This window comes from Temnothorax americanus, unplaced genomic scaffold, assembly GCF_048541705.1.
Source record: "Temnothorax americanus isolate GAGA-0224 unplaced genomic scaffold, ASM4854170v1 Scaffold112, whole genome shotgun sequence".
Classification (NCBI taxonomy): domain Eukaryota; kingdom Metazoa; phylum Arthropoda; class Insecta; order Hymenoptera; family Formicidae; genus Temnothorax; species Temnothorax americanus.
In genome coordinates, this window is record NW_027509245.1 from 358,072 (window position 1) to 381,401 (window position 23,330).

Genomic DNA, 23,330 nt, shown 5'->3' on the forward strand with positions numbered 1-23,330 from the left:
CTGATGCTGGAGATGTATGGATCAGAAGTTACCATAAGCCGATTGAAAATATCTTCCATTGTTTTGGCTCTTGAACATTTTCGTGAGAAGTCTTCACGATATCTTTTAATATCTTTGTTTCGAGCTTCTTGAGCATCTTCAGATAACTGGCCGATTGGTAATTATGCATGAGCTATTATTTGTGGACCATGAATTAATAGCTTATGCACCGTAGTAGGCATATAATACCACGGGTATAGTTCGACAAATTTTCTTGCAGTTTCAACCGCATATTCTTGAAATTTGTCACAATTTATCTCGTGGCCACTGGAAATAACTTGTAGAATTACGTGAAAACGTTTGATTAAACCTTCGTCCAATCCTGTTATCGAAGCAGACTCAGCCGAATTTTCAAAAAAGCGCCGAGCTGTATTTCCATCATTGGTACTTCCGTATCCTGGCTTTGGACGATCGATGTTTAGCCCCAATTTTAAACGAAATCTTTTTTGAATATTTCTCTTGCGGTCTTCTGTTATCTGCTTCTCTTTCGTACAACGCACTTGCCATTTTTTAATGTCGAGTCTGTAGGACAAATGCAAACAGCATTCGAAAAAACGTATCCACGCATGCAATGTCGACAATCCAAACTTTATATTATTTTCATCGACCTCTTTTTGTAACATAACATCAATGTTATTAAAATCTTTACTTGTAGCTCCACACAAATAACAACGTTGCGCAGATTTCGTAGGTGTCAATGCGTTGCACACTTTACCATCGATCATTGTAAATGCCATGTTGTACACAATCGAAATTTCCTTTCCATCTATGGCAGTTTCAAAAGGAACAAGTGCTTTAATCTGTTCTTCGATGTATTGCGCTTCGTTGACTGTCGACTCTATGTCTTCGTGCAGAAACTGTAGTCTTAACGGTCTACAAAATCGAGGAGATGAAGGCCTAGGGTTTTTCCAAATCATGATTTGTGCCTTCGATTCGTGATCGACAGACATGAGTTGTAATGGCACAAGTGAAGTAAGAAATACATTCGCATCTGATTTGCTGTCGTCAATAAATGTCTGTTTGTATTCACTTTGTCCAGAGCTTCCATCACAACCCCATTTACAAATAAAGTCCATATTATTTACGTTTCTTTGCGTCAAACTTCGAATTACGTCATTTTGGAGGAATAAAATACGCTGGACTGTATGGTCCAATAAAACTTGTAAATGGACTTCTGCACTACTCTCTGTGATACTAACAGCCGTACAAGGTGGATAACAACGTTTTTTTGCTTGTATCACTTTCTTGTAAGGAGGATACAATTTACAATTATTTTCCTTGCTCACTGATCTTAGTCCTTGGTACTGACTTTTGGATAATTTGCATTCTATCAAAACGGAAAGTGCAGCATCATCAGATAATGTACTTTCTGTTGTTGATTGGAAAGCTTTTCGATACCGCAAAGCTCTCGTTGGACTCGTCAGTGCTGTTTTCTTCACAAGTTTCGAAGCGTGTAACTGTCCTGCAGATCGTAAACTCATTTGAGTGGCATATGCTAATTCGCTTGAGGTCGATGTTGTACGAATTCCTTCGGTCTTCCTTCGTTTTGATCTTTCACTGCAAGACACAAATTCCGAGGAAGGGCGACCGCTTTTCTTGGTCGGTGTCTTTTGAAAAATAGCAGGTAGTGGAAAGAATACGGGTTCACTAAGCCATTTCTCGTAGTTTTTGAAAAAGATCCCCTCTGTCCTATTGACCTTTTGCCACATGGTTCTTATTTTATAGAATAATGTGGAAAAGGACGCTCTCATATCTTCACGTACCTGTACGGAACGTCCTTTTTTTTCGAAAAATTTTTTTTTCAGGTGTTCTATTATAATATTTAATTCGTCTTTTAAATAATTTTTGACGATTATTAAAACTTCCTTTCGAGTATATTGTAAAAATTGTTGATCACTAGATCCTGTAATAAAAGCATACAAAATTTAAAAAACTGATTTGAATATGAAAACTTAGAACATTAAAATAAACCGAAATAAAATAAAAATGAAGTAACTGTAAATATATAGATTTAAACGTTTTGGATAATAGAGCGCGATTTATCGAAAACACTAATCGACGTAAACATCGATCCGGGATATGTATATTGTATGATTTGTTATTATTAGGGATAGAATTACTGAAAGAACAAAAGGACATAAGCATTTTCAAGCCGAGTCATTGTCCTGAAGCGAAACGATCGACAAGTCGCAAATGAGCAACGTAGCGATAATAAGCGAAAAAACAGCATGATAGGCAGCTCTCGGCAGCTAAATTTTGTGAATTTCGCAAGATAATAAAGTGAACTAAAGCCCTAAATTTGGATCTTCGCGGAATATAGCGGAATATATAACTTTCCATCCAGTTGAAAATAGAAGTTTATAAAATTATATTGTCTTCGTAAGGCAGAATTATGCCTTGTTTCAACACGATAAAAATTAAATTTATAGGTTATATTGGTGTAAAAACATTTTCTACATACCTGCAGGAGTTATTTCCATGTCGTAGAATTAAAATCGAACACTTCACTTTCAAGCTATCCGATATATAATATACCGTAATTTTCTTTTCTTTCTTACGCGATGCGTGCGCTCTGAACGAAGGCTAACTTTGAACTGAGCTCACAGACGCAGGTATGAGGATAGGGTCTTTTCCTTTTATAATTGGATGCACCAAACATCCTTCTACCCATCCCACCAGTCAAAATTCCCCGAATCAAATTTTCATTTTTTAGGTTTTGGCCAGCTTTTCGGGATTTGGCCCCACTGTGCGGCGGAAGATGTCCGAAAAATCTGCAGACTGACAAGGGGAAAGAATTTTACAACGCAAACGTGCAGAAACTCTTGAAGAAACATAATATCATCACTATTCGACCTATTCCGTAATGAAGGCATCGGTCGTCGAACGATTTAATCGCACGCTCAAGAATGACATGTGGAAAATGTTTACGCGCAATAAAAATTACAAATAGATCGACTCGCTGTCGGGTCTCGTATCGGATTACAACGCGCGAAAGCATCGAACTATCGGCATGCGGCCCATCGATGTTACCCCCGCGATCGCCGACAAGCTCCTAACAACGGTGTACAGTCACGTAAAGATCGCTGCTCCCGCGCGATTCAAAGTGGGCGACTCGGTACGTGTGAGTAAATTCAAGACAATCTTCGAAAAAGAATACACGCTAAATTGGACCACGGAAGTATTTAGAATCGTCAAAGTGCAGAAAACTAATCCCGTGACGTATCTGTTGGAAGATTCCTGCGGAAAATCCGTCGCCGGTGGCTTCTACGTATACGAGTTACATCGCGTTGCTAATCCCGACGTGCTAATCAACGTGTATCTCGTTGAAAAAGTTTTGCGCAAAAGGGGGATGAGGTTTATGTAAAGTGGTTAGGATTTGATAATTCGCATATTTCATGGATACACAAGAATAATGTATTGTAAAAATTTATTACAAAATAAAAACATATTATACATACAAATGAGTCATTTATTTCATAAATATCCGAATGTATTTACAATGTTATATATATTTACAATGGTATTTTATAATGCCCCCATGGCAGCGTCTCGGTAGAACCGGGTATAATGTATCGCTTATCGTCATACGGACTTAGAGCTATTTTCGTTTCAGACACGGTGTATACCTCGTGTAGTTTGGACCTTATGCATACCTGCTGTCGCGTCATTTCAATTTCGTCGCGCAGACACCGCATGTAATCGTCGAACTTTATAGTACGCGTTACGACGTTACTCTTGACACCTTTAATCTTCTTCGTATCTTTCTTACCGTCCACTCGCAAGGCGTACATCTTTGCTCTAAGCCCGACGAATTCGGTCATTATCGCACCGTTATTTTCGTCTTTCATCAAACCCGGAACTTTTTTATTGGCGAGTGGGATACCATACGCATTATCGATCGCGTAATCGCTAGTGTCGAATCTATGAATGTCACGCTTCATGATATCATATACATCGTCGCACTCAATGTCATAAATGAGACTGTCCGTATCAGTGTACATGACTTTACACTTGTCGCGATACAACGGTAACATGTACTCGTGATGAAAGTCATACAAACATGTCTTGGATATATCGAGGATGCACATACCCACATAGATTGGTTTGTCGAACTTCACCTCGAGTTTTCGCATTTCTATTGCTATTAGATTCTCCGAAAAGACGCTTCGGCTATGAAAATTTGGTTTCGCGATCAGTGCCTCCGCGCCGTATCTACCCTCCCAATGAGTCACGAGTCGCACGTCAACGTGATTGCGCACATTCTCCATGGTTTTGCCAAACACTGCATTGTTCATCAATTTGTATAAATTTTTTTCGAAATCATTCTTGGCCAATGTCCTAAATTTCGTATTATGTTCTATATAATCGCGAAGCCATGGAGATTGCGCGAATTTCAGTATACGATGAATTTTTGATATACGGAGACCGTGGCGCATGCACTGCTGCAGGTTGCGATAATGTATTACATAACGTTTCTTATCGTATAATGTTGCGAGGAGTTTGTCCTGCCGCTTGCCGGGTGGTTTATCGCGCGTCGGACAGAACGGTAGGTCAGTGTGCGCGTTGTGAAGATGTTGCGGATACTCCAAGTCGACTTCGAGAATATAGCCTATCGAGGAATCCAACGCGATATCCATAACATTAAAATCGGTTACGTTGTCGACCCATTTAAAATCTGCGTAAGGCAATGGTTGACACATTGCCCAGCCGTACAAGTTATTTACATCAAAATACATGAGGTACGACGACGGTTTCGATGGATCGTACGATTGCGTGTACTTGTTGTTGGCCCGCGCGTATCTGTTTGAACATTGACTCAGGCCACCGCGTATACCGCGTTCGATAAACATGACCATGTCAATGTCGGTGAGTAATTCGAAATTGATACGCGTATGCTTCAACATAGCGTCCCACGTAAAACCCGGTAGAGTGTAATAATACGCGGGATCGAGTCCATAACTCGCGACGCAGCTATCGCGAAAATTTTCAAAGATATCGGCCAACAGCGAGACATCGGTTTTGAGATATAAATCGCTGTAGTCACCGAGCGTTCGAATGGAGAACCGCTGCCAGACGTTGACGGCGTGCGCGTAATCGCTCTCGGATACGGTGTCACCTGTCAATGAACTGTAAAACGAGTCGCGCGGTGGTATGCACGAGTCCTCCAACTTTTCGACGCAGTCAATGTACTCGTACGGAAATACGCCTTTTCGTGTCAGCAAATCAAAATTTTCTATGGATAATTCACAAAATTCGCGTTGTAATATTCGCAGTTTATTTTTGCTGAGAAAAGATACCAATTTGTCGAGACTCGCGGTGAGAAACTTGTACGAGTCAATGAATCTTAATTTGACACAAGTTTTCATATCTTTGTCTTCGGTGCTTTTAACATTTTTCGTAAACGAAATGTATTTTTCTTTTGTGATTGGAAGTAAGTCTACACGTCCTTCGTACGCTGTAGCTATTTCTGTGATAATAAAATGCGCGTCGTAGCCCGATAAATTGTGAAAAACTACGGGTATGCAATGTGAATTTTTGTAATTTAAGTTGCAATTTGAATGCGCGGGACCTCTGTATCGACCCGTCAGATGACAATGATCGCGTACTCGCACGTCGTCTGGCTCGAACGATTTTTCGCACACGTGACAGTGCGTCGCGCTGTTAAATTTTTCCCATTCGTCTCGCGTAAAATCCACCATGGGTACATTAGTGGACAAAATAGTCTTTACGTCGTGAGCTAAACGTCTTAGCTCCTCGGCGAACCACGCGACGCAATCCTTATCGCGACGAAACCGATACATTGACAACGACCCGTCGTACGAGCAACGCACGTAGTACCCTATGCTAAATACGCGATGATATTGATACGTGTACCCCGACGTTTCCGGATCCGCTTCCATCTTCTCCAGGGTACACTCCAGGTCGGCGTATATGATAAATGGAACTCGTTCCTTCCTGTTGTGATTTTTAAAGGCCAACCACTTGTCGTTATCGCTCGGTAACTTGATCGCGCAGTCGTTCATCTGCCGACAGTCGACGGTGTGGGCTTCCAATTTCTCGCTCGTGTAGAAGTAGTGCAAACATCTGTAAATAATAAAAAAAATTTTTATACATTTTTCTCGTAAAAATTATTTTTATTTTTATTAGGATGTATACTCACCGATCGCAAAAGTATTTTTTGTTCCTATTCTTGTTCACTTGCGAGCTCACGAGGCGGGATAGGTTCTTGATCCATGCAAAATGTCCCACGTTGTCGTCATGCACGTACAAGAGATTTACATGTCTGTCCATCTTACGATCAGTAACCCGTATTGGCAAGATAGCAAGTTTTTTGTTTTTTTTTCTCGATGATGTACACGTTGATGGAGATGTTGTTGTGATTTTCAAACCGTTTAATTTGATTCAACGTCATTGGAAACTCAATGTCCGTAAGATTTAGCACCGACGTGTAATGAGGGTACGACGATTCCCGTTCTGCATGTCTCTTGGCTGGATACAGAGCAGCCATCACTGACCATGCGAAACATGCATTGTCTCTTGATTGCACGTTTATCACCGCATTCTTCTTTTTAATTTCTTGCGGTATTTCCACAAAACACCCCGCGTGCAATGGATTATATTTGTTCACGTTTACCATTAAATTGAGTATACGCGACAACGCCCATCCGCTATCACGTTCCTGGAATTCCTCCAGCTTTGCTAAAGTAGGCTCGATGACGTGTCTCTTGTACCACTCATGCAGATCGGACTCGCGAAAAAGTTCATAGTTTCTCGTTGCGATACTTTTATTCGCGCGCTTGTCACCCGCAACAAATTCACCATTAAACACTGTGTTAATTTTTACATTGTCATATCGCTGCATGACGTTCCGCACATGACTGAGTACAATTTCTCTCGCATTTATAAGAAATTGACGAGGGTCGATGTGTTTGGAATTTATCACCGCACCAGTCAATATACGGCTTTCAAAAGCTGGATCTATCTCGCGCCATCTGAGTCCTGTCTCACTCGCACTGCATCCAGCACCCACATATACGAAACGTTGACGTACCAAGTCTTTCAAACCTTCGAGTCTTGCGATACATGCGACCAATGACTGTTTGAGGCCGATCGATGACTGATCGATTGATAATCGTTGCCGCTTAATTCGGTTTTGTTCTTTCAATGATTCGATAAACTCGTCACATTGTTGCTCTCACGCGGCAAAGTCTTCCCTCAAATTTAACAGGGTGGATTGTTTCAACAACTCTTGCTCCATGTTATTGCACGATCCTCTTGCTAACGCCATTTGTTGCACTCACGACTTCCAGTTCTCGACTATTGAGCGTATCCTCCAGATTCGTCATTTTATATTCTACTAATGATGCATCGTTTGCTTATCGTATCTAATTTCATCTCAGCAGCCGTACATCGGCGCTATTTGCAAAATTTGCAGTTTTGCACGTGTTCGATGAAATCATCGCGAGACATGTTGCAACATGTTCTTCAAAACAATAACGCTCCATTGAATTATGCGAAATTGCAAATTTTGCAGTTTTGCACGTGTTCGATGAAATCATCGTGAGACACGTATGCTCTTGAAAAAAAATCATATTTGATGCCCGATGAGGTGATCTCATCACGAATGTTCTTGACAAAGATATCACATTTAACGAATATGTGGATTGTGGTGGTGGTCACCATGCAGCAGCCGTACTTTGGCGCTATTTTTGCAAAATTTGCAGTTTTGGGTATGTATAAATGGTCTACGAAGATTCTAGAGCGCAGTCGAGAGTTTGATACGGTTCGAGTAAGTTTGCAATAAACAGCCTCCAGATACGATGAACACTCACGGTGCGAACTACTACGTTCCGATTCAAGACGAAACGTGTGAGAAACAGCACAATGAGTAAGTATCGCTAATTTTCATATATACTTGTGCAAAAAAACTTTTATGAACATATAATTGTATTTTTTCAGTTTTGATAAACCCCGCTACACGCCGCGTATTTTGGTAAGAAGATTTGCCTTGACGTCAACAGCGTATAAATTTTTGGATGTCGGAATCAGCGCGGGACCTTTGTCTTCTGTGAATATACTTATTGGCGATAACCGAGGCAATCGGATAATTCTGCCACATGCAACGTGGGTGACATTCATCAAAAAACATGCAAATATACAGCGACTTGCGCAGTCATCGGCACCATCGTCGCTAACGTTTTGCGATCTGGAGCTTAAAATACGTGACGCAGATATTGTAAAATTGACGTCGTGCGGCACCAGCTTGTATATGAAACCGTCAACAGTACTCTTTCTGTTCGAACTAGAACATTGCGTTGAGAACGTGTATTTTCAACTATGTCAAAATGTTCACGGCGTAAGTGAAAATTCAAACAGTTTGTAACAACTTTACGTCAAAATTGTATCACCGATAAATGTAACGCAGTTACAATCTTGCGTAAAATTTATGATAAAAATTCGATTATTGATTGCGAATTATAGCCTACGCTTTGGATACTATTGTGTATAATGCGCTACATGACAAATAAATGTTTATAATATGGTAAAAAATTTAAATTATTTTTCCTTTTCGTTTACCGTTTCTCCTATTCCATGTCATTAGAATTGCGCTGCGATATTGTCCTCAGGTTTATTTAAATAAATTAATGAGAATTATTCGAGAATTAAGATACTGTTGAAAGAGGACATGAATACGAGCTACGAAGAGGAATGACCGCGAGCGGGAGACAAATAATACGCGAATAGATAGGCGAATGGTGGAGGCGGCAAAGTGAATATGATGATGCAAGTGAGAGAGGATAGGTAAGAAGAGGTGAATGGAGATAGATGATGCGGGCGGGAGAGAGAACGCGCGAACGAGAAGACGCGCGCGAACGGGGGAGAGCTGACGCGAGCGGGAGCGCGCCGTGTGACGCGGACCGACGCGGCCGACCCTCCCCCGCGGTGCCCGAAACGCGGACTCTCGCGGCGCTGGAAAACGCGTAAACCGCCGGAAAATGCGGTCCGCCCGCCTCCACCGCGCCGGAAAAACGCGGTACCCCCCTGTCCCCGCCGCGCCGGAAAACGCGGTACCCTCTCCCCTCACCCCACGGCGCTTAAAAACGCGGTACCCCCCTCACCCCGCGGCGCCCGAAAACGCGGTACCCTCCCCTCACCCGCAGCGCCCGAAGACGCGGTACCCCCCCCCCGCGGCGCCCGAAGACCGCGGTTCCCCCCCTTCACCCGCGGCGCCCGAAGACGCGGTACCCCCCCCTTCCCCCGCGGCGCCCGAAGACGCGGTACCCCCCCTCACCCCGCGGTATTCCCCGTGCGGTACCCCCCGCCCCGCACCCCCCCCTCAGATCCACGGAGTGAATCCTCATTGTATACCTACTCCTCGACATCAATTTCAAGGTATTAATACACGTAGACACCGAAACTACAGAGCGCACTGTGGACTTCGTCATCGGCAACCTGGAACACCTAGACATCGCATTCAACGTATTATTACACCTGGACACCAAAACTACAAAGCGCACTATGTAGACCTCGTCATCGGCAACCTGGGATACGTAGACATCGAATTCAACGTATTATTACACCTGGACACCGAAAACTATGAAGCGCACTATCTGGACCTCGTCATCGGCAACCTGGGATACCTAGACATCGAATTCAATCTTGATTCATAAGAATCGACTTAAAAATTCCCTAGCGGCACTTTCTGCCAAGCGTAGAGAAATCTTCTTTTCCGTTGACTCAATATATATTATTTATATATATACCTAATTTTACTTAAATAGAAATTTCCTCCTGACCGATAAGTCTATCGACCTAATTTCGAAATACGCGCGCGATATCGAAACTGGCGATACCTGCGCCGCCATCGTCGAAAAAGTGAAAGTGACGTTTCTGATTATGACGTCATCATATCAGACGTCGGCGTTAGGAGGAGGAGGAAGTATCTTAAAAATAAATTTTCACATTTGGACTTTGCGTCGCAATATCTCCGCTCGTAGGGCACGTAGCGGAATATTATAAGAGAAACCCCCCCTAATTGGACCCCAAGCTATCGATCAAGCCTACTTAGAACTTGATCCGTTCACTCGTTATCGAGATCTCAACATCTCGTATACTCGCAACCCGTCGCGTCGCGAAAAAGAGTCCGGTCGGTCTCGCTCCGCGTGTACTTGGCGCGAGACACTACCGTGTCTCTTGATACGGCGAAACGTTAGAAAAATAATATCACATGGCAGCGCATTATACATTTATACATATACTTATGTATCTATACATAGGAAGACTATCAAATTATCTTTGGTCATGTATCTCTTGCACAAAAGATAAAATCTATGTATTTAATTACAATGAGCTGCATATATTACGCATAAACAACTTTAGGAACTAGAACATTTATTTACATTTTGAAAAGTATTTAATTGTTATAAAAATAAAATAAAAAAAGATGAAAAAAATGTCTTCCGCTTTGAACTAACTTACAGCAAAATAAAAATAATTTCAAACAAAAGATCTGCATTTCTGTCGCACTGACAACGAATTTACATTTATAACGTCGTTAGTTCTCGTCTCTTTGTAGACTATTTGATAAGAACAATTACATATAAAAAAAACTAGTTTAAACTTATGTGGACACCGCCATAGTATATAACTGTTCTTATAATAAAGACAAAACTGAAATATATAATTATAATTGCAAAAATATAAATGTCACAATAAAAACAATACCAATATAAAAAATGCTTTCTTATGCTCCGACATTCCAGAAGCAGACAGCTTCTTACGGGTTTCTAACTATAAGACAAGTTTCATAAGTAGTATTGCATATCGGACATCACTTATGTTCCAAACGTTTGATACATTCAATGCAACAGGCGAGATGACCACAGGGTACAAAAATATGTGTTCGCGCATTTGTAGTATACAGCGTGCAAATATCTTCGGTAGACTTCTCTGTTGATACATTCTGACTGTTTTGAAGATCTTAATTTACAATGTGGAATGGAAGTTCTTCACAGGCATTACTGTCATCCGAATACCAATATCTATAATCGTCACCTGGCACCTCATATATTGCTTCATCTGTGAAGAGAAAAACGGAAATAAAATTTTTAATATTGCTTATATATGTCTCTGTGCAAAAGAATAACTTAATTTTACAATTTAATCGAGAACATCATTAATTTACCATTTAACATAATTTAACATCATTAACTGACCAAAACCATGGTCAAAATTAATGATGTCTTGATATTGATCTGAAAAAAGTGCTGTGTGAATCCGATAAACCAAGTTGGCTCACAGTTTTTCAATGTTCATATCGGAAGACGTTATATATATTGCCAGTCAGGTCGATTTAAATTACTTTAATTGTTATTCTATATACTGGCGAAAGAAATTTACTATTCTGTTTATTATACACCGTCGACCTAGTAATCGGTGCCGTATCTTACAGTTGTTATTGCGATAAATATTACCACAGCCCCAGTGGTCGAATTGGCACGACACCCGCACGGTATACGGGAAATTCCAGGTTCAAACCCTGACTGGGGTAATATTTTTCGCAATAAAATTTAAAAACTATTTAATTTAAAAATTACATCAACTGACCAAAACCATGGTCAAAATTAATGATGTCTCGATATTGATCTGAAAAAAGTGCTGTGTGAATCCGACAAACCAAGTTGGCTCACAGTTTTTCAATGTTCATATCGGTAAAGACGTTATATATATTGCCAGTCAGGTCGATTTAAATTACTGTTAGGACTTGGCGTATACATGTTCTTCACTTCGACTGCGCTTGCGCTGTAGCGTCACTCAATCTCTCGCGATCGTGCGCCTTCGGCGTTTTTCGTTTGTGCTCGAGAGTCGCGAGCCAGTTCTCGCTAGAATCTCGCTGCGTGCACACGCACAACAGTTTTCCATCCGGCGTTAAGATAAGAGTGAGGCAGTCAGTTGCCTTTAACGAGATTATTGTGATCGAGAGCAGTGGCGTCGTTGCGAATAAAATGTCTTTTAATAAAACTAAAGGAAAGATTTCCTGACCGTCCCCTCCTCCGAAATACGAGTGATACGACGGGAGAAGTCCAGACATAATCGCACATTCAATTGCATACGAGGCTTCAAGATACGCAACAAATTTATGGTCCTTCGAGCCGGATATCGCCAGACGGTACGACCTACGGAGATATTCGGGCATCCACGCATACGCCATTAGCCTAAGACTCAGCGATCTCAGCCGGATCGACGAGATTCTCACACGCGAGACTCTACCAGCGGGAAGACGAAAACCATCGTCTTCCGAGCAACAGCAGCTCATTAGCATTCCGTTCTGCCGGCGAAGCAGAAGATCTCATCGAGGGGATAGATACATCTTTAGAAGTTCCTGCCATTTGCATCACCGAGGACCGGCGAGCTAGCGCGGGAAGGTTCCAGAGGCAGCTAGCGCGGGAAGGTTCTAGAGGCATCCAGCGCGGGAAAATTCTCGAGTCAACCGTCACCGCCGCCATCTTAGCAGCGCGTCGGCATAGCGCTCCTCCTTGTTACCGACGAGTACTCGGCCACTGTCCGTTTACCCACAGGTAGGGAAAACTCACTTCGGTTTACCGCCAACCAGAAAAAGTGTTTATTCTTCGTCCGCATTCGCGTTATTAATAGCGAACATGGCCGATGAAACAGATCTCGCCAATTTAAAAAGACATCGTAGGTCCCTTAAGGGATCATGTACGCGCGTAAAAACGTACGTGGATAGCATCGCGTCCGTCACGCCCACGGTAGCCGCTCAATTAGAGGAGCGTAAGAACAAGCTAGAACAGTTTTGGACTGAATACAACGATGTACAAACACAAATAGAAGAGTTAGATGAGGCCGAAGAGAACGATCGCGCGGGTTTCGAAGAAGCGTTCTTCGAATTATCAGCCAGAATTCGAGCCTTAACATTATCTGCGCCTGCGTCGCTCGTTATCGATACACCGCTGCCGACGGTATCGGGCGCTTCCAATTCGCAGTACGTGTCTGACATTAAGCTGCCGAAACTAGAATTGCCTAAATTTTCAGGAAAATATGACGAGTGGTTCCCTTTTAGAGATGCGTTCCGCTCGGCCATACATGATTCGAATCTGCGCGATATCAGTAAATTGCGGTATTTGATGGGATCAACCACCGGTGAGGCGTATAACGTAATAAGCTCTCTAGAAATTGCAGACGAAAATTACTCGGTCGCGTGGGATTTATTGATAGAAAGATACGATAACAAACGTGCTATAGTACAGAATCACCTTAAAGCCATTGTGGAGTTGCCCGTTATGAACAAAGAAAATATATCCGAGTTGCGTCAAATCACGGACGGAGCATCTCGTCATATTCAAGCGTTAAAGGCGTTAAAGCGTCCTACACATAATTGGGACGATCTGTTGATTTATTTGCTTAGTTCTAAACTTGACGCGGTCACAAGCCGCGAATGGCGAAGGTCACTAGTCGGCGATGAACTACCCACATTTAAACAATTTTTAGATTTCTTGTCACACCAATGTCACATTATCGAGTCAACGCAGAAGCCGAGTAGCGCCTCGGCAAAGAATGTGAATTCGCGATCACAAGTAAACGGTAAACAGAAAACGTCGTGTAATACGGCCATCAAGGCGAAATGCGTTTTTTGTAACGGCGAGCATCTTGTATACCAATGCAAAACATTTCTGGACTTAACTGTAGCTCAACGCATAGAAAATATTCGATCTCGCAAGTTGTGTTTGAATTGTTTGCGTTCAACGGCTCATATCGACGTCTATTAAGCTGACACAGCCAATTCAGCACAATCGATTAAAATTTATACAGAAATTTAGTGCTCTTTTGTTGCTAATTTGTTGCTCAATTCCCAATTTTGTTGCTCCAGCCGTTTCGGAGAAAATAGTAGCTGTGCTAACTTATGTTTAAAGTTAGCACAGCCATTCAAAAAATTGTGTTAAATAAAAAAAAGGACATATTCTTTTAGTGCTTTTTTGTTGCTAATTTGTTGCTCCATTCCCGATTTTGTAATTTCATTTTTAAACCCTGTAGACTACCCCCAAAGCTATTTCTCCTTAAAAAAATACTCTAAAATTGCAAATTAGTCAGATATTTAATTAATTATGTTCAAGATTAGTTAATTACGTTTTACTGATTTTATTGCCAACCATTTGCATTAATTCCGATTTTGTTGCTGCACCCTTAATGCTTAAAAACCACCCTTAGCTTATCCTACACCAGCACAACGCCTTAAAATTGTAAATTAAACAGATTTCCGAATTGATTATGCATCCCTGATTTTGTTGCTCGCTATTTTTAACAAATTCGATTTTGTTGCTCTACCCTGGACCCTTAAAAACCACCCTTAGCTTATCATACATCAGCACAACGCCTTAAAATTGTAAATTAAACAGATTTCCGAATTGATTATGCATCCCTGATTTTGTTGCTCGCTATTTTAACAAATACGATTTTGTTGCTCCACCCTTAATACAAAAAACCACCCTTAGCTTATCCTACACCAGCACAACGCCTTAAAATTGTAAATTAAACAGACTTCCGAATTGATTACGTATCCCTGATTTTGTTGCTCGCTATTTTTAACAAATACGATTTTGTTGCTCTACCCTTGACTCTTAAAAACCACCCTTAGTTTATCCTACACCAGCACAACGCCTTAAAATTGTAAATTAAACAGATTTCCGAATTGATTACGTATCCCTGATTTTGTTGCTCGCTATTTTAACAAATACGATTTTGTTGCTCTACCCTTGACTCTTAAAACCACCCTTAGCTTATCCTACACCAGCACAACGCCTTAAAATTGTAAATTAAACAGATTTCCGAATTGATTATGCATCCCTGATTTTGTTGCTCGCTATTTTTAACAAATTCGATTTTGTTGCTCCACCCTTAATGCTTAAAAACCACCCTTAGCTTATCCTACACCAGCACAACGCCTTAAAATTGTAAATTAAACAGATTTCCGAATTGATTACGTATCCCTGATTTTGTGGCTCGCTATTTTTAACAAATTCGATTTTGTTGCTCCACCCTTAATGCTTAAAAACCACCCTTAGCTTATCCTACACCAGCACAACGCCTTAAAATTGTAAATTAAACAGATTTCCGAATTGATTACGTATCCCTGATTTTGTTGCTCGCTATTTTTAACAAATACGATTTTGTTGCTCTACCCTTGACTCTTAAAAACCACCCTTAGCTTATCCTACACCAGCACAACGCATTTAAATTGTAAATTAAACAGATTTCCGAATTGATTATGCATCCCTGATTTTGTTGCTCGCTATTTTTAACAAATTCGATTTTGTTGCTCCACCCTTAATGCTTAAAAACCACCCTTAGCTTATCCTACACCAGCACAACGCCTTAAAATTGTAAATTGAACAGTTTCCCGAATTGATTACGTATCCCTGATTTTGTGGCTCGCTATTTTTAACAAATTCGATTTTGTTGCTCCACCCTTAATGCTTAAAAACCACCCTTAGCTTATCCTACACCAGCACAACGCCTTAAAATTGTAAATTAAACAGATTTCCGAATTGATTACGTATCCCTGATTTTGTTGCTCGTTATTTTTAACAAATTCGATTTTGTTGCTCTACCCTTGACCCTTAAAAACCACCCTTAGCTTATCCTACACCAGCACAACGCCTTAAAATTGTAAATTAAACAGATTTCCGAATTGATTACGTATCCCTGATTTTGTTGCTCGCTATTTTTAACAAATACGATTTTGTTGCTCTACCCTTGACTCTTAAAAATCACTTTTAGCTTATCCTACATCAGCACAACGCCTTAAAATTGTAAATTAAACAGATTTCCGAATTGATTATGCATCCCTGATTTTGTTGCTCGCTATTTTTAACAAATACGATTTTGTTGCTCCACCCTTAATGCTTAAAAACCACCCTTAGCTTATCCTACACCAGCACAGCGCCTTAAAATTGTAAATTAAACAGATTTCCGAAATGATTATGCATCCCTGATTTTGTTGCTCGCTATTTTTAACAAATTCGATTTTGTTGCTCCACCCTTAATGCTTAAAATAGCGAGCAACAAAATCAGGGATGCATAATCAATTCCGAAATCTGTTATACAATTTTAAGGTGTTGTGCTGGTGTAGGATAAGCTAAGGGTGGTTTTTAAGAGTCAAGGGTAGAGCAACAAAATCGTATTTGTTAAAAATAGCGAGCAACAAAATCAGGGATACGTAATCAATTCGGAAATCTGTTTAATTTACAATTTTAAGGCGTTGTGCTGGTGTAGGATAAGCTAAGGGTGGTTTTTAAGCATTAAGGGTGGAGCAACAAAATCGAATTTGTTAAAAATAGCGAGCAACAAAATCAGGGATGCATAATCAATTCGGAAATCTGTTTAATTTACAATTTTAAGGCGTTGTGCTGGTGTAGGATAAGCTAAGGGTGGTTTTTAAGCATTAAGGGTGGAGCAACAAAATCGAATTTGTTAAAAATAGCGAGCAACAAAATCAGGGATGCATAATCAATTCGGAAATCTGTTTAATTTACAATTTTAAGGCGTTGTGCTGATGTAGGATAAGCTAAGGGTGGTTTTTAAGAGTCAAGGGTAGAGCAACAAAATCGTATTTGTTAAAAATAGCGAGCAACAAAATCAGGGATACGTAATCAATTCGGAAATCTGTTTAATTTACAATTTTAAGGCGTTGTGCTGGTGTAGGATAAGCTAAGGGTGGTTTTTAAGCATTAAGGGTGGAGCAACAAAATCGAATTTGTTAAAAATAGCGAGCAACAAAATCAGGGATGCATAATCAATTCGGAAATCTGTTTAATTTACAATTTTAAGGCGTTGTGCTGGTGTAGGATAAGCTAAGGGTGGTTTTTAAGCATTAAGGGTGGAGCAACAAAATCGAATTTGTTAAAAATAGCGAGCAACAAAATCAGGGATGCATAATCAATTCGGAAATCTGTTTAATTTACAATTTTAAGGCGTTGTGCTGATGTAGGATAAGCTAAGGGTGGTTTTTAAGAGTCAAGGGTAGAGCAACAAAATCGTATTTGTTAAAAATAGCGAGCAACAAAATCAGGGATACGTAATCAATTCGGAAATCTGTTTAATTTACAATTTTAAGGCGTTGTGCTGGTGTAGGATAAGCTAAGGGTGGTTTTTAAGCATTAAGGGTGGAGCAACAAAATCGAATTTGTTAAAAATAGCGAGCAACAAAATCAGGGATGCATAATCAATTCGGAAATCTGTTTAATTTACAATTTAAATGCGTTGTGCTGGTGTAGGATAAGCTAAGGGTGGTTTTTAAGCATTAAGGGTGCAGCAACAAAATCGGAATTAATGCAAATGGTTGGCAATAAAATCAGTAAAACGTAATTAACTAATCTTGAACATAATTAATTAAATATCTGACTAATTTGCAATTTTAGAGTATTTTTTTAAGGAGAAATAGCTTTGGGGGTAGTTTCCAGGGTTTAAAAATGAAATTACAAAATCGGGAATGGAGCAACAAATTAGCAACAAAAAAGCACTAAAAGAATATGTCCTTTTTTTTATTTAACACAATTTTTTGAATGGCTGTGCTAACTTTAAACATAAGTTAGCACAGCTACTATTTTCTCCGAAACGGCTGGAGCAACAAAATTGGGAATTGAGCAACAAATTAGCAACAAAAGAGCACTAAATTTCTGTATAAATTTTAATCGATTGTGCTGAATTGGCTGTGTCAGCTTAATAGACGTCTCATATCGCCAATAAGTGTCCGTCAGGGGGCTGCAAAACTTGCTCCCGCAAGCATAATACGTTACTACATATTCCAGGCGCCGCTACCGAGCAAACCAAGGCGATCGAAGGCCCGAAACAAGAGTCTAGCATTTCGAGCTCAACGGAATCAAACGGATCCAGTGTGGTAGTAACACATTCTTCGAGTTCAGCATCGAGTGCCAGCTCTCTTTTATCCACAGCAGTTGTGTTCGTTCAAAATAAGGACGGCTCGCAACGTTCTTGTCGAGTTCTTCTAGACTCCGGGTCGCAAGCCAACTTCATAACTAAAAACCTTTTAGTCGCTTTAGGGCTAGTCCCTCGTTCAATAGAAATCTCGGTGTCAGGTATAAGCGGAACGGCAACACGAGCCAAGCAAGCGGTCCAAATTAAATTAACTTCTAGAATAAGTGCCTTTTCATGGGTCCTGGATTGTATTGTTGTTGACCACATAACGGACGACCTTCCTGCGTTCACTGTCAAACGCCAATCATTTGATATTCCTCGCAACATCCCTCTAGCAGATCCTCAGTTTAACGTCTCCTCTGGCGTCGACGTGTTGATTGGCACGGAAGTATTCTGGAGTCTTATATGTATAGGACAGATTAGGGCATCTGATAAACATCCAACGTTGCAGAAAACTAGATTAGGATGGATATTGGCAGGCAAGCTTAACAAATGTCCTTCGCGTTCTCTATGTGTTACTTCCCTACACGCTTCAGTTAGTAATGTCGAATTGAACGATCAGCTCACAAACTTTTAGAAGATGGAGGATTTTAGGGGAGGTTCTAAAACATACACTATAGAAGAAAGGCTTTGTGAACAACACTTCGTAAAGACGACGTTAAGGAACGAGCAAGGTAGATACGTGGTTCAACTACCGCTTAAGCAACAATTAGTCGATAATTTAGGCACATCAAGGGATATTGCGCTAAATCGTTTACGTTCGTTGGAAAGACGTTTCGATAAGGATCCCAATTTAAGGGTGCGATACTCGAACTTCATACATGAATATATCGATCTAGGTCACGTACGTCAGATATTGGAGGAGGATCCAAATGAACCCGGTGCTTATTACATGCCTCATCACTGCGTGTTGAAAGAGGACGCCAAGAGCACTAAGCTCCGCGTAGTTTTCGACGCATCCTGCAAAGCGGATAGCGGACTTTCATTAAACGATATAATGATGGTAGGGCCGGTTATTCAGGATGATCTTTTCTCCATACTTTTAAGGTTTAGGATTCATTTTTACGTTCTCGTGGCAGACATAGTTAAAATGTATCGGCAGGTATTGGTCCATCCATCTCAAACGAAACTGCAGAGATTTCTATGGCGCGATGACAAAACTTTAGATGTTCAAACATTTGAGTCGCTCGTTGTCACGTTTGGCGAAGCCGCAGCTGCCTTTTTGGTCATAAGATGTCTCATCGATTTAGCAGAGCGATACGAAAAGGAATTCCCGATAGCGTCTTTGATTCTAAAGCGTGACTTTTACATGGACGATATGCTCACCGGAGCTGACTCGAAGCAGGAAGCATTAGCAATACGCGATCAGATAATACCATTATTAAGATTAGGCTCTTTTGAGCTGAGCAAATGGGGGTCTAATTGCCCTGAGTTATTAGCGGGTATTAGCGATCGAAGTGACAGAGTCGTGCCTTTCGACAAGGACAACAATTTCCGCGTATTAGGTACTGGGTGGGACATGAGAGATGATCTTTTTTGTTTTTCTTTAAATCCCTTGCCATCTTCACGCACCATTACGAAACGATCAATACTTTCAGAATTGGCTAAGCTATTTGATCCTATGGGACTACTCGGGCCAACCGTAGTAGTGGCGAAAATCCTTCTGCAAACCCTTTGGCAATCGGGTGTAGGCTGGGATGAATCTGTTCCCCAGGAGGTCCACACTAAGTGGTTGCAGTTTAGGTTACAACTTTCAAACATCGATAAATTGCGAATACCTCGGTGTGTCAAGCAACGAGCAGAGGCACGGTTTATACAAATTCATGGGTTTTGTGACGCGAGCGAACGAGCCTATGGCGCTTGCGTTTACGTTCGCACTCAATTGGGTCCAGAAAGCTATGCTTCTCATCTCCTTTGCTCGAAATCCCGTGTAGCTCCTGTCAAGGCTATTTCTCTCCCTCGTCTTGAATTGGCCGCGGCATTGTTGTTGTCCCAATTGATGGATAAGGTCAAGTCAGCTATCGACACGATAGGCATGAGTATACGGTTGTGGTCCGATTCAACCATAACGCTTAATTGGATAAACTCCCATTCCCGTAAATGGTCAACATTTGTCGCTAACCGAGTGGGAGAGATTCAAAGATTGACGGAAACTTCCAATTGGCGACATGTCAAGTCATCTAATAATCCTGCGGACGTTTTGTCCAGAGGGTTGCTCCCAAGTGAGTTAGTAGATTGCGAATTGTGGTGGCATGGCCCTTCTTATTTGAGGCTACCTGAGTGCGATTGGCCTAGTAGCGAATTTGAGGTTCTTACTGAGGACCTTCCTGAGCAGAAAGTAGCTTGTATGGCTGCTTCTTCTTTCGACTTCGGCACTTTGAACGACTTGATTGACAGGTCTTCTAACCTAAATAAAACGTGCAGGATCGTAGCATACTGTCGTAGGTTTTTTACGCCCAACCAGGCCAAGGCATCTACGGTAAGGGTGTCTCCGCAGAAAATATCGCTCTCATTAAATTTCTTATGCAGAATGATTCAAAGGCAGAGTTTTCCCGAAGAATATGCTTCGTTAAGCAGGCGGGAGAATGTTAATAATTCTAGTAAGTTAAAGACTTTAGCTCCGTTTATGGATGGCGATAATTTAATCAGAGTCGGGGGCAGGTTGAGTAATTCGGAACTAGGTTATGAAGCCTGTCATCAAATAGTACTTCCGCGGAATCATAGATTAACCAAACAAATAATAGAACACGAACATTTACGCAACCTTCACGCCGGTTTGCAGGCTACCATGGCGTCCGTTAGACAGCGGTTTTGGCCACTAGCATTAAGGTCAACTGCGCGAAAGATTATCAACAGTTGTATCATTTGTTTCAAGTCGCGCCCTGTCTTTTCCGAGGCTCCAATGGGCACTTTACCGGCATCTAGAGTCACAATTTCTCGCCCTTTTTCTCATTGCGGAATAGATTATGCCGGACCAGTGACCTTGCGAGAAGGGAGTCGACGTAATTCGCGAAATCGTAAGGCTTACATAGCCGTTTTCGTTTGCTTTGCGACGAAGGCAGTGCATTTAGAAATAGTCAGCGATCTTACTACCGACGCATTTATCGCTGCGCTAAAAAGGCTTATTTCGCGAAGAGGAAAGCCTGACCAAATGTATTCCGACAATGCGACGACATTCGTTGGAGCTCAGAGGCAATTAAAAGAGTTTTACGACTTTTTGCGAATTGATGAAACCTAAGCGGCAATAGGGCATTTCTTACGCGGTCATGAAACCACTTGGAATTTTATACCTCCTAATGCTCCGCATTTTGGGGGCCTTTGGGAGGCAGCGGTTAAATCCGTGAAATACCACCTCGTACGAATAGTAGGTGGGCAGAATTTAACTTTCGAAGAGATGGTAACGGTTTTGTGCGAAATTGAAGCCGTATTGAACTCGCGACCTCTGACGCCGCTGAGCTCCGACCCTAATGATATGGCTTACTTAAGTCCCGGGCATTTTCTGGTTGGCGCGCCGTTGAATAGTTTTCCCGTGTCCGATTTGAGTGATGTAAACGTAAATCGACTCACACGATGGCAGACCATTCAGCAAATGCTTCAGCATTTTTGGACGAGATGGCGCAACGAATATTTAAACTCCCTTCAGGAACGCCACAAATGGCAACGGGCTAAGGGCCGGCAATTAGAGCCAGGACAGTTAGTAATAATAAAGCAGCAAGGCCTGGCACCATTGCAATGGTTAACCGGCCGAATAGAGCGAGTGCATCTGGGAGCGGACGGTGTGGCTCGTTCAGCCACTGTTAAAACGACCAAAGGGTCTTACGACAGGCCATTGACCAAATTAGCAGTACTCCCGCTCTAACTCGCGCGTTTTCATTAGGATTTAAGAATGATTGTTTGTCTCATTGTTTAGATGCGGAATTGAAATTCGTTTGAATATGTGAAAGTAGTCTTAAGTTTATAATTGGTCTTAAGTCAACCTACGTTCGCGTTCTTATGTTTTATCCAGCTTAATTTTTAAAGAAGATCTTTTAATTTGCTCGAATTATCTGCCCATTGCTTGGTTATCGGCTAATGCTCTAGGCTTGTTAGAGCTCATTCTAATAATATTTTTAGTTTATATCCTTTCTTAATTTTAAGTACAATTATTGAAGGAGAACCCTTCAAGGCGGGCGGCTTTGTTAGGACTTGGCGTATACATGTTCTTCACTTCGACTGCGCTTGCGCTGTAGCGTCACTCGATCTCTCGCGATCGTGCGCCTTCGGCGTTTTTCGTTTGTGCTCGAGAGTCGCGAGCCAGTTCTCGCTAGAATCTCGCTGCGTGCACACGCACAACAGTTTTCCATCCGGCGTTAAGATAAGAGTGAGGCAGTCAGTTGCCTTTAACGAGATTATTGTGATCGAGAGCAGTGGCGTCGTTGCGAATAAAGTGTCTTTTAATAAAACTAAAGGAAAGATTTCCTGACCGTCCCATCCTCCGAAATTCGAGTGATACGACGGGAGAAGTCCAGACATAATCGAACATTCGATTGCATATAAGGCTTCAAGATACGCAACAATTACTTTAATTGTTATTCTATATACTGGCGAAAGAAATTTACTATTCTGTTTATTTAAAGTTTTTAAACGACAAATGTAATGGAGAAGCATATTTGCAACAATCGTAAACCCACTTATACTCAATATTGTACCTAATCTCCTCCTTCCACCCTTCCCTCTTAAATCAAGGTCAGCACAATCTTATAAATTCATATAAACCTTCCCTTAACGTTAATATAGTATTTTCTCTTCTTTTATTACTAATACAATAACTTTCATACTCCAGCAACCCAGGAGTACCCTGAGTATCTCATGATACGAGCACCACGCCTTGCGGTTTCGCGATCACCAAATCTAATCTCTACAATTGAGCAACTCAACATATCCCGTATTTTCCTATTAATACGACCTTACTCTATCGCTGCATGCAGAACTTATTGCCAAATATTTATTAATTATATAATAAACAAGGTTTAAAGACTCATATCCATGGCACTCGACAACATCCAATTTCATAATTTCTTTCTCTGCAACGACTACACGCACGATCAAACAATGAATTTTCCACTAAATAGGTTTTACCCTAAGGGCAATAAGTTCATGGTGGAACCAACAGATAGGGCCTATTAGTTTAGCAGAAACTTCGCTGTCGCATATTAAGAGCCTATCTTATAATAGGGGACTTTACTCTATATATAATATATTATATCTATATATAAAAAATATATATATATAAATATAAGATATATATAAGATACATATATAAGAGATTGTATATAATATTAAATATTACATATACTACT

At 41.0% G+C, this 23,330-nt stretch overlaps 4 protein-coding genes and 1 pseudogene across 4 annotated transcripts; 3 read left to right on the top strand and 2 right to left on the bottom strand.

Moving 5' to 3' along the window:
* The first annotated feature begins 3,049 nt into the window (after window positions 1-3,049).
* On the top strand, window positions 3,050-3,403 carry LOC143908709 (uncharacterized). The gene has a single exon (XM_077426467.1). The coding sequence runs from the start codon at window positions 3,050-3,052 to the stop codon at window positions 3,401-3,403; it is 354 nt and encodes a 117-aa protein (XP_077282593.1).
* Window positions 3,404-3,528: 125 nt separating this feature from the next.
* Window positions 3,529-4,890, bottom strand: LOC143908702 (uncharacterized). Its single transcript, XM_077426461.1, has one exon. It carries the CDS (start codon window positions 4,887-4,889, stop codon window positions 3,552-3,554), a length of 1,338 nt encoding a protein of 445 aa, XP_077282587.1. The 5' UTR covers window position 4,890; the 3' UTR covers window positions 3,529-3,551.
* A 1,044-nt stretch (window positions 4,891-5,934) lies between these two features.
* LOC143908703 (uncharacterized) lies at window positions 5,935-7,030 on the bottom strand (annotated as a pseudogene).
* A 5,668-nt stretch (window positions 7,031-12,698) lies between these two features.
* Window positions 12,699-13,826, top strand: LOC143908710 (uncharacterized). Its single transcript, XM_077426468.1, has one exon. The coding sequence runs from the start codon at window positions 12,699-12,701 to the stop codon at window positions 13,824-13,826; it is 1,128 nt and encodes a 375-aa protein (XP_077282594.1).
* A 4,745-nt stretch (window positions 13,827-18,571) lies between these two features.
* On the top strand, window positions 18,572-21,850 carry LOC143908711 (uncharacterized). Its single transcript, XM_077426470.1, has 3 exons — window positions 18,572-19,496; window positions 19,590-20,470; window positions 21,569-21,850. The coding sequence occupies exons 1-3, from the start codon at window positions 18,572-18,574 to the stop codon at window positions 21,848-21,850; spliced, it is 2,088 nt and encodes a 695-aa protein (XP_077282596.1).
* Window positions 21,851-23,330: the final 1,480 nt, after the last annotated feature.